Raw genomic sequence first — 12,233 nt, 5'->3', positions numbered from 1 at the left:
CGTAATACGGTTCCATTCCATCCTGGATTTTCCATTGTTTGTTTATTTCTTAATTAACTCTGATTTAAAAAAGGTACTGTATGTGTGAAACCCTGCTCCGATGTAAAAGATGGCCATAATAAGATCATATTAAATAAATAATACTAATTCCAAGAACTGCATCACACGTCTAAACATATAACAGCCTGCTGGAACAGTGGATTACATGTGTGTATGCTCCAAGTGTCTGGACTGGGTGCTTAACATTAACAACAACGAACGTCAGCACATTGCAACGGACTTCATGGCCACAGTGCCAATAATTGATCATGTCAATCAATTGATAATATTAGTTGCAAACCATGCAGCCCAAATTTGAAGTGTTTGATTAACTTAAAATATCTGGATCTCTTCAAATAATGTTGGATCTCACTGTGTGATTGTCTCCCCATCCTATTAACTGATAAACATTACAGGGATAAATAGTGAACTTATTTCTGATTGTTGTGTGATGTCAGACACACTGTGCACCCAAGGACCAAAGAGCTTGGATTGCAGTGGTATTACTTGTCTCAGTGATGTGCAAAGCACTTGTATTGAGAAGTGATTCTACTGTTTCATGCTACATCATCTGCAACATGGATGGCAAGCAACTGTAAGACACCCACTACAGTAGTTCACCGAATGGCCAGTTGATGGTACTGCTGCATATCAACGGCAACACCTGGAAGTTGTGGGTGTCAATGCCACACTCACCACTGAACAGACAGCATTCTCACCTCTCATGCAATTAAAGCACTGGAGTGTAACTAACTGGCAATACAGGCTTTGATCAGATAACTTCAACAAATGCAAACAGTAATCAACATATGTAGTGACAGCTACTTATAATACTGATATTATACCTTGGCACTTAATAATGTAAATGTCATTGCCCAGTCTTTCCATAGTAGCTCCTGCTAATTTATTAATGCAGTGCTAAATCAGAACTGAACCTACTGTGTAAATGAAGTTTATTCTTGTTTTATTACATTGTAAGTAAGTCTGATGTGCTTCTCAGCACTGATTACAGTGTTGAATTGAATATGTTGTTGCAAATTGAATTATTATTCTGTTTTGTGAACTGTAGGAAAAAGTTACTGTGATTCAGTTTTCCAGCTATATACTTCTGCTCGTCACATGTTAAGTTGAGGATGTCAGATAATGAGATCAATGCACACGCAATGACTACGGATGTACATATGGGCTCATCAGGCGAAAATGATCCAATAGAGGTAAGAAATGGAGCATGGATTAGTGAGATGTTGAAAGATTCTGAAATAGGTGACTGTAGTTTGTCAGTAGACGAGTAAAAATATAAAAAAATGTGTAGCCTTGTCTTGTTGATATAAACAAATGATGCCATTATCAGCTATTTTTAACTCATTCAATATCATGGGAATCAAACTTTTGTCCAATAAGGAAAGCAGAATTGCTGGCAATGTAACACAGCACACAATGAATTATCTTCACTACGTTTCTATATAAAACCTAATAACAACTGGAAGCACACTATTTATCCCTTCTCACACATTTGAATGGTGAGCTGTAGTCAAAAGTACATGGCTGCAATGTTAACAGGTGAAATTTTTCAACATGGCTGCACCAGTTCGAGCTCTGATTGTTGCTAGGTCAACACTGCACGACAGTCAAAACAGTATTAAATACTGTTTCAACTGCCTTACTCTCCTAATTGGACTTTATTAGTCTTTTTTGCACTCCCCAAAATACTCCTGGCTTGGGAATATTACTTCTCAAATGAGAAAAAAAAAAGTGCGAACAAAGATTTATGCACATATTATCAACATCTGAATCTAATAATACATAAGTCTTCATATTAATTATTGGTGTAAAATCTTTGTGAATAATTTATTATAGTGCTCATTTATCACTCAACATACAAAGTACGATCAAAACAATATATAACACAGCAGACAGTCTCCAAGTTATTAGCAATAAAGCATTACTGGCAAGAAAATATTACTCATAACAACCAATAAATTACCTTGACGTCATATACTGTTGGAAAATACAGCCTCAGAAGATCAAAAAAGTCACTCTCTTCATGAGGTAGGTTCTGATCTGTAAGCAGTTTTAAGAGGTAGCCAAAATCATACCCACTGTGGACAAAAAAGAAATAGCAAAAATGAGACCCACAACAGATACACGTTTCTTACATTAAAAAAAAAATCAATTGTGTCACAAATATTAGTTCTGTAAATATCAAAACAATTCATTTCAAAACTCTTGCAAGATACCAAAGCATGTATCAGGTGCTAGAATACTAAACACAAGGTGCATTCAAAAAGAAACGAGCAAGAGGCTGTAAAATGAGAACTTCTAAGGGGATCCTAATACCATTGCTTAAGGAGGAAGATGGGGTCCCCTGTAAGTGTTCTGAGGCCTGAACCTCACTGCTAGAGGGACAAGGGCCACATCCACTTCATGACAGAACGATCACATGCACACAACAACTATCTACTGCACTCAGTAGTACTGAAAACATTGAAATGGAGGCGTCAAAAGAAGTGCAGAGGGATTAGTGTGTTTCCTGATACGGAAAGTTCCTTACAGCAGAAAAGAAAATTCATCGAAGAATGGCAGAAGCGTATGAAATGCATTGCATCTTCACTGCAAGGATCAAGGCATGGCATAAGTGATTCAAGAAAGGACGGATGTCGTTAACCAATGATGGACAATCTGGAACACCAAACTGCATTACCAATATCATTGTCCGCAAATTGGAAGCCCTCATTATTTAAGACTGGTGAGTTACAGTAACAACCATTGGCCTAGAGGTCAGATTGAGCTACAAAATTATGATGGGCACTTGTGCCATTCTTCGATGAATATTGTGTTCCTGTCACTTTTTCACTGTAAAGAAATGCTCTGTGCACCTTTGCTCTTCTTTTGAAGCATCTGTTTCTCTGTTTTCAGTACTACTAAGTGCAGTGGACAGTCAACAAGTGCACATGTTCACTCTGTTGTCATGTAAGTAATGCACCCATGTCCCTATAGAGGCGAGCCTGGGGCCTCTGTGCTCTTATAGGTACCTCAGCTTCTTCCATAAGCAACAATATTACTATCACTTCTGTGGTTTTCATTTTAGAGCCTCTAGCTCATTTCTTTTTGAATGCACCTTATGTATTACAAAAGAAAATTTTAGCATACTGAATTAGCTTCCAGCAACATCTGAGGTACAATTGAAATTCAATATGAAAAGTGCCCATCATTTAGAGATGCATAGTGACACTGCATATCACTTGTCACAAAAATCAAACCATGAAGAGTAAACAGAATCAGATGCAACATATGAGGTGACACAAGTGGATTCTGCTCTATCACTGACCAATTTAGAGCACAGGTTGTAGGTGCAGCTCATAACAACGTATCATGGTATGTCTTTGGATCACTGACTTTGCAGTTCAGTATCAGACTACAAATATAAAGGTCCACATTCAATACTGAATTAGTAGAGGGTAATAACCTGTAGATGTGAGCAATGTAAAGTTAAGTTGTGGTTCAAAACAATGTTTAACTGTAGGTCTTTCATAAATGGTTAGCGAAATGAAATGATAATGACCATGTTGATGATGATGATGATAATGACTGTAGGGCGCTCAATACCATTTTTATCAGTATTCTTGATGAACATAAATTAATGCCACACAATGTCAACATCAGTGAGTGCACAAAGAGCTGCCTGTGGGCCAGATATTCGGGATGAGTCAAACCCTGCCACCCCCCCCCCCCTTTCTTCTCCTCCTCCTCCTCCTCCCAATTTCTACCAATGGCAAAACTGCCCAACAAAATACTGTCTCGGGCAAAAAATCACTCTGGACAAATGGACCTAAAATGCATAAGAGGTTACTTTCTAGATAAAATAATTAATATACTAAACAAACAATAAAAATATGTGTGCCTGCGTATCACTATAAGTGCTCAAGTACACATCGTCACGGTTAAAAACATTATGGGAGTCTCTAAAACAAAATGTGAAAACATGACATAAAATTAGTAACATAAAAGCACCAACTCTTCCTAATGTACATCTGTCTCACTGACCTCCAATACAAAAATATGGGAAGGAGTCAAACAAGCATTAAAATCTACTTGCAAACTACTTAAGGAGGAGTCACGATTCCTCCAACGATCTTGGATTCTCTAAGTGACTGGGTGGCTAATTTAATTTTCCGAAGTTTATTTACCCTCTTGCATGTACCCATGACTGTCTGGATGAAGATAGCAGTCACGTGTGCATTAGGTGTGCTTGTTTGTGTGAATGTGTGTCTTTTCTTGTCTGAAGAAAGCTTTGACCGAAAGCTCAGTGTGTAACAGTCTTTTTGTTGTGCCTGTCTGCAATTCAACCTGTCTTCACACTGAGCAGCACTCTATCCTTTTCATATTATTTGTCATTCTCACTAGTGACATAACTGGCCGCAGGGACATCTAGTGTGCTTACAGCCACATCACAGTTAATTCTAATGCGCCCTACTTCCCAACAGAAAGGCAGCTCTTTACCTTGCTTCTGCAGAGAAAACAGGTTACCCTGGATGTTCTGTACGAGATTCTTTGGATTCTCTGCAGTGCTATGACTGTTGTAGCAGGCGAGTGAAGTCTAACCTGCTTGACAGCCATCAGGATTACATATATCTTGGTACTGCACCCTGAAATCTGCTGGTAGCTGAGATCCTTAGACATTGTCTATGAAAACCATTTAATAGTCAACGAAGTCACCATGCTTGGTACGATCTGTAAAAACCCCGTCTGCCATTAGAATCCTTTTCTAAAATACAAAGGAATGAATGCTGGTGGACAAAATCGGCAATATCTGCTCTTTTATCAGCCAAGGTGGCAGCTTGCTTCAACACAGAGAGACCTTCGTATCTGCTTAACTGTTCTTTCCTAAAACCTGTCTAACCCAAAAGCTTGACAGCTCTGCAACTCAAAGGCAATTCAGGACTAGATGCTCTATTGCATGATGAGCAATAATGATGGAGACTGGAGATTCTTTAGCCACCTCAGCTTCGAAGGCACGTTACATGGTCCTGCCCGATTGCAAATGGTGGCTCACTAGCTTTGACCAAGAGGCTAGGGATGGGGCTTCTTTTTTAAGTCTCTGATAACAGTCTGATGCCTCTACATGGTGCACTTTGTCAAACACCTTAAGCTACAAACTTTGGACTGAACTATGAACAGTACATTTTAAGGTCCTAACATAAGGTAACTGTGTGAGCCATTGATCAAATGTGATACCCAAGAACCTAACAGACTGAGTAAAATGGAAAACTGTGCCACCCAATTATAGTTCTAGTTCCTTAAAACTTGTGACAGATAGAATTAAAATAAACACACACCGTTATACCTGTTGAACACTTGAAACCAGTATTTTGTGTCTCAACCCTCTAGTCTCTGAAGCATCATCTGTAATGGACGAGTTGTAGATGCAAGACAGGAGTAGGAGGAGGAGTAAACTACAAAGCGTCATGAAACAAAGAAGTATCAATTGGACTCTTCATTGCACTGTTGTTTGCACAAAGGCAGGTGTGTGTGTGTGTGTGTGTGTGTGTGTGTGTGTGTGTGTGTGTCTACATAGTGCCATATGATTTTTCAATAGCAAGAACTATCCCTAATGATTTCTTCTGTACAGGAGAGCATCCTATAGAGCAACCTCTAGTAGTCAGGTTATCTAAGAGAATGATACTCCCTCACGCCCTATTTGAAGTGTGTAATGAGTTTCTTCCTTTAACACTGATTCTGCTGGCAATTCACCATCCCATCTAGAGTCTTTCCTTCACAGCTTATGAAAGCAACTGCTTGTGAAGATATTATCCTTCCCTCATTTTAGGAGAGGTATAATGGAGAGCCTCCACAAATACCCATACAGGTCCTGTGGCCACGAGTAGGCAAAAAGATCAAGGAGGGGTTATTTTGATCCTTTGCACAGTTGACACAATATACAATACATAATAGCATCTGGTCCTTGGGCTGTATCCATAGCAGAAGATAAGGTGTTTTCTAATGCCCACACATATAAGGTACAATTATATTCTTCAGAAGTGTCTGAACTCAAGTCTAACTGTACCCACTCTAAAGTGTCATTCAAATGTAAGAAAATGGGATGTGGCTGCACACGCAGCATTCATTGTTTCGAAGTACAGGGTGTTTCCTAGGGCATTCTGAGGTATTTAGTATGAATATCTCATCAGTTTTATGGCTTATACTTGTAACATGACCTACACAGTTATTTATGCTGTATAAACCTCGCTAACTGGCTATAAAACATTCTGTTTTCACTGTCATTTTGTCAGCTTCCTTTCATGGTTTCTTCTGTACGGAAAGTATGCCATGATCTGAAATGCATTGCTAGAGCCCTGTCTTGTCTTCTGATAAATGAGGCTCTCATGAACTCAATCCCTGGGGCAGGTGCAATCTGAATCCCTGATTATGAGATGCGCATCAAAATGTCAAAGAATTAAGAAAGGGTGGGGGAGTTGTCATGTTAGGTTCACAGCACTCTCTTTATGAAACAGATCATGGGGTGGGAAGTATGCATCTACATCTACATCTACATTTATACTCCGCAAGCCACCCAACGGTGTGTGGCGGAGGGCACTTTACGTGCCACTGTCATTATCTCCCTTTCCTGTTCCAGTCGCGTATGGTTCACGAGAAGAACGACTGTCTGAAAGCCTCTGTGCGCGCTCTAATCTCTCTAATTTTACATTCGTGATCTCCTCGGGAGGTATAAGTAGGGGGAAGCAATATATTCGATACCTCATCCAGAAACGCACCCTCTCGAAACCTGGCGAGCAAGCTACACCGCGATGCAGAGCGCCTCTCTTGCAGAGTCTGACACTTGAGTTTGTTAAACATCTCCGTAACGCTATCACAGTTACCAAATAACCCTGTGACGAAACGCGCCGCTCTTCTTTGGATCTTCTCTATCTCCTCCGTCAACCCGATCTGGTACGGATCCCACACTGATGAGCAGTACTCAAGTATAGGTCGAACGAGTGTTTTGTAAGCCACCTCCTTTGTTGATGGACTACATTTTTTAAGGACTCTCCCAATGAATCTCAACTTGGTACCCGCCTTACCAACAATTAATTTTATATGATCATTCCACTTCAAATCGTTCCGCACGCATACTCCCAGATATTTTACAGAAGTAACTGCTACCAGTGTTTGTTCCGCTATCATATAATCATACAATAAAGGATCCTTCTTTCTATGTATTCGCAATACATTACATTTGTCTATGTTAAGGGTCAGTTGCCACTCCCTGCACCAAGTGCCTATCCGCTGCAGATCTTCCTGCATTTCGCTACAATTTTCTAATGCTGCAACTTCTCTGTATCCTACAGCATCATCCGCGAAAAGCCGCATGGAACTTCCGACACTATCTACTAGGTCATTTATATATATTGTGAAAAGCAATGGTCCCATAACACTCCCCTGTGGCACGCCAGAGGTTACTTTAACGTCTGTAGACGTCTCTCCGTTGATAACAACATGCTGTGTTCTGTTCGCTAAAAACTCTTCAATCCAGCCACACAGCTGGTCTGATATTCCGTAGGCTCTTACTTTGTTTATCAGGCGACAGTGCGGAACTGTATCGAACGCCTTCCGGAAGTCAAGAAAAATAGCATCTACCTGGGAGCCTGTATCTAATATTTTCTGGGTCTCATGAACAAATAAAGCGAGTTGGGTTTCACACAATCGCTGTTTCCGGAATCCATGTTGATTCCTACATAGTAGATTCTGAGTTTCCAAAAACGACATGATACTCGAGCAAAAGACATGTTCTAAAATTCTACAACAGATCGACGTCAGAGATATAGGTCTATAGTTTTGCGCATCTGCTTGACGACCCTTCTTGAAGACTGGGACTACCTGTGCTCTTTTCCAATCATTTGGAACCTTCTGTTCCTCTAGAGACTTGCGGTACACAGCTGTTAGAAGGGGGGCAAGTTCTTTCGCGTACTCTGTGTAGAATCGAATTGGTATCCCGTCAGGTCCAGTGGACTTTCCTCTGTTGAGTGATTCCAGTTGCTTTTCTATTCCTTGGACACTTATTTCGATGTCAGCCATTTTTTCGTTGGTGCGAGGATTTAGAGAAGGAACTGCAGTGCAGTCTTCCTCTGTGAAACAGCTTTGGAAAAAGGTGTTTAGTATTTCAGCTTTACGCTTGTCATCCTCTGTTTCAATGCTATCATCATCCCGGAGTGTCTGGACATGATGTTTCGAGCCACTTACTGATTTAACGTAAGACCAGAACTTCCTAGGATTTTCTGTCAAGTCGGTACCTAGTATTTTACTTTCGAATTCACTAAACGCTTCATGCATAGCCCTCCTTACGCTAACTTTGACATCGTTTAGCTTCTGTTTGTCTGAGAGATTTTGGCTGCGTTTAAACTTGGAGTGAAGCTCTCTTTGCTTTCGCAGTAGTTTTCTAACTTTGTAGTTGTACCACGGTGGGTTTTTCCCGTCCCTCACAGTTTTACTCGGCACGTACCTGTCTAAAACGCATTTTACGATTGCCTTGAACTTTTTCCATTAACACTCAACATTGTCAGTGTCGGAACAGAAATTTTCGTTTTGATCTGTTAGGTAGTCTGAAATCTGCCTTCTATTACTCTTGCTAAACAGATAAACCTTCCTCCCTTTTTTTATATTCCTATTAACTTCCATATTCAGGGATGCTGCAACGGCCTTATGATCACTGATTCCCTGTTCTGCACTTACAGAGTCGAAAAGTTCAGGTCTGTTTGTTATCAGTAGGTCCAAGATGTTATCTCCACGAGTCGGTTCTCTGTTTAATTGCTCGAGGTAATTTTCGGATAGTGCACTCAGTATAATGTCACTCGATGCTCTGTCCCTACCACCCGTCCTAAACATCTGAGTGTCCCAGTCTATATCTGGTAAATTGAAATCTCCACCTAAGACCATAACATGCTGAGAAAATTTATGTGAAATGTATTCCAAATTTTCTCTCAGTTGTTCTGCCACTAATGCTGCTGAGTCGGGGGGTCGGTAAAAGGAGCCAATTATTAACCTAGCTCGGTTGTTGAGTGTAACCTCCACCCATAATAATTCACAGTAACTATCCACTTCTACTTCACTACAGGATAAACTACTACTAACAGCGACGAACACTCCACCACCGGTTGCATGCAATCTATCCTTTCTAAACACCGTTTGTGCCTTTGTAAAAATTTCGGCAGAATTTATCTCTGGCTTCAGCCAGCTTTCTGTACCTATAACGATTTCAGCTTCGGTGCTTTCTATCAGCGCTTGAAGTTCCGGTACTTTACCAACGCAGCTTCGACAGTTTACAATTACAATACCGATTGCTGCTTGGTCCCCGCATGTCCTGACTTTGCCCCGCACCCGTTGAGGCAGTTGCCCTTTCTGCACTTGTTCGAGGCCATCTAACCTAAAAAACCGCCCAGCCCACGCCACACAACCCCTGCTACCCGTGTAGCCGCTTGTTGCGTGTAGTGGACTCCTGACCTATCCAGCGGAACCCGAAACCCCACCACCCTATGGCGCAAATCGAGGAATCTGCAGCCCACATGGTCGCAGAACCGTCTCAGCCTCTGATTCAGACCCTCCACTCAGCTCTGTACCAAAGGTCCGCAGTCAGTCCTGTCGACGATGCTGCAGATGGTGAGCTCTGTTTTCATCCCGCTAGCGAGACTGGCAGTCTTCACCAAATCAGATAGCCGCCGGAAGCCAGAGAGGATTTCCTCCGATCCATAGTGACACACATCATTGGTGCCGACATGAGCGACCACCTGCAGATGGGCGCACCCTGTACCCTTCATGGCATCCGGAAGGACCCTTTCCACATCTGGAATGACTCCCTCCGGTATGCACACGGAGTGCACTTTGGTTTTCTTCCCCTCCCTTGCTGCCATATCCCTAAGGGGCCCCATTACGCGCCTGACGTTGGAGCTCCCAACTACCAGTAAGCCCACCCTCTGCGACTGCCCGGATCTTGCAGACTGAGGGGCAACCACTGGAACAGGACAAGCAGCCATGTCAGGCCGAAGATCAGTATCAGCCTGAGACAGAGCCTGAAACCGGTTCGTCAGACAAACTGGAGAGGCCTTCCGTTCAGCCCTCCGGAATGTCTTTCGCCCCCTGCCACACCTTGAGACGACCTCCCACTCTACCACAGGTGAGGGATCAGCCTCAATGCAGGCAGTATCCCGGGCAACCACAGTCGTAGTCCGATCGGGGGATGCGTGGGACGAGCTGGCCGTCTCCGACAAACCCCCATCCGGACCCCCACAGTGATGCCCATTGGCAACAGCCTCAAGCTGTGTGACCGAAGCCAACACTGCCTGAAGCTGGGAGCGAAGGGATGCCAACTCAGCCTGCATCCGAACACAGCAGTTGCAGTCCCTATCCATGCTAAAAACTGTTGTGCAAAGAACGTCTGAACTAATCTACAGAGAGCGCAAACAAAACGACACAAAATTTAAACGGTTATTAAAATACAAGATTGCCTAGTAAATGCAGTAATGCTGCCGCTTGTGCACTGCTGAACACTGCTCGGCGGCGGAAGGAGACTACGCGATTTAACACTATTCGAGTACTAAAACGCGATGCTACAACTCTCAAATTCTATAATACGCCCGAAACTTATGAATTAAACAATGCAAGTACCAAAAACACGCAAAGAAATTAAGAATTAAACTATGTAACAAATGAGTGAGCTAGGAGTATACGACTTGCTGCTGCAGCTGCTTATCCAACGGCGGCAGGGAGCACTGCTAATGCCAGCAAGCTATGTGTGAGGAAGATGAATCAAGGCACATGTTAATAATATTTAACAACTCTTCCCTCCCCCTTCCCTTCCTCGCTCTGTTTCCACTAAAATAATCTTTCCATGGAGACATAATGAAGAGGTTCCTAGCACACGGGGATAGAAAAATTTTGAATATTTTTCCTGTAGTGATTTTAATTTTTCTGTGCTAGGGATTTGAGATCCTCCACAAGTTCTTAAGTAATTTCATTTCCAATGACTTATGGGATCCATTATCAGTGATAGTTTTATTTTCCTTTCTCTCTTTTGTTGTGATGCACAACAGGTTCCAGCTGAAATACTAGTTTAGTGTTTGGGTCCTACATGGGAACATTAATGTCCACAACACCAAATTTATCTCAGAAAGTGATAGTGCTTGGCACTCTGACAGCTTCAATCCCATTTTTTCTGGCTTTTGGTTAAAGCTGTCCCTTTACTTGAAGGTGGTGCTGTTTATATGGACATGAATGCCAACGTTTTCTAGCTGCTTCAGGGTTTTCTTTTTTTATTTTAAGACCCACTGGTTCTGAAGCATTTGAGTGTTCAAAGAAGTTTTCCCTTCGAAGGTGCTAATAGAACATGTATTTGTGACAAACTCCAATATCCAAGTTTCAGTCGAGGTGCTGCCCCTGATGGGGTCTTCACGAGCTGTTTCAATGGATGTGGTGAATGCTGGGAGTGTGCATCATCTTTAACTCTCTCTCTCTCTCTCTCTCTCTCTCTCTCTCTCTCTCTCTCTTTTTTTTTTGGGGGGGGGGGGGGGGGAGGGGAGGGGGGGGCGGAGCAACTGAGGTCACAAGCATCTCCATGTCATAACTTTACGACACTAATAAGTAAGAGAAGTTAAAAGCAACTACAAGGTAAGCCTAATCAACGGACGGAAAGAACTAGGAAAACTAGGAACAAGTACTTTCCCTTGGCCAAAGGTCCACAAAATACACCATAGAGACAGCAGAGGTCCCCAACCAAAGATTAAATGTCCTTCACCATATAGTTATGATGGATAAAAAGAAGTAAAACACGGTCGACAGCCCATGCATCATTCGCTAAAATGGCTAATAATTCAGTTGGCAAATGCACACTGGAACATAAGTGGTTAAAAAAAGAGCATTTGGCCAGGAAACGGCAAATTGTCAAAGGTTGATAACAATGAGCACAAAGTTGTGGGGGATCACCACTTAACAAATGATGATGGCTAAAATGACAGCGCCCAATACACAATGCAGCTAAAATGATCTCCTCCCGACGCAAGGGTCAAGAAAAAGTCAGCCGAGCTGTTGCGAGAGCTTTAGCTCCCCGAAGCTTGTTCTCACAAAGAGAAGACCAGTGGTGGTGCCAAAGTGACACTATCTACCAACAGACAGCAACACAGAGATCATCTGAAGGGATAGAAGAGCTA

At 42.1% G+C, this 12,233-nt stretch overlaps 1 protein-coding gene across 7 annotated transcripts in view; it reads right to left on the bottom strand.

Moving 5' to 3' along the window:
• The window catches only part of LOC126175054 (CCR4-NOT transcription complex subunit 7), a 119,553-nt gene that overhangs the window by 29,479 nt on the left and 77,841 nt on the right, over nucleotides 1-12,233 (bottom strand). For all 7 annotated transcript variants that reach the window (XM_049921567.1, XM_049921570.1, XM_049921573.1 and 4 more), the window contains one exon: nucleotides 2,024-2,138. In XM_049921567.1, coding sequence (XP_049777524.1) covers nucleotides 2,024-2,138 — 115 coding nt within the window. The remainder of the gene's footprint in view (nucleotides 1-2,023; nucleotides 2,139-12,233) is intronic.

Source organism: Schistocerca cancellata, chromosome 3, assembly GCF_023864275.1.
Source record: "Schistocerca cancellata isolate TAMUIC-IGC-003103 chromosome 3, iqSchCanc2.1, whole genome shotgun sequence".
Lineage (NCBI taxonomy): Eukaryota > Metazoa > Arthropoda > Insecta > Orthoptera > Acrididae > Schistocerca > Schistocerca cancellata.
The sequence above is the reverse complement of the archived record's forward strand: the minus strand, read 5'-3'. Positions and strand labels throughout refer to the sequence as shown.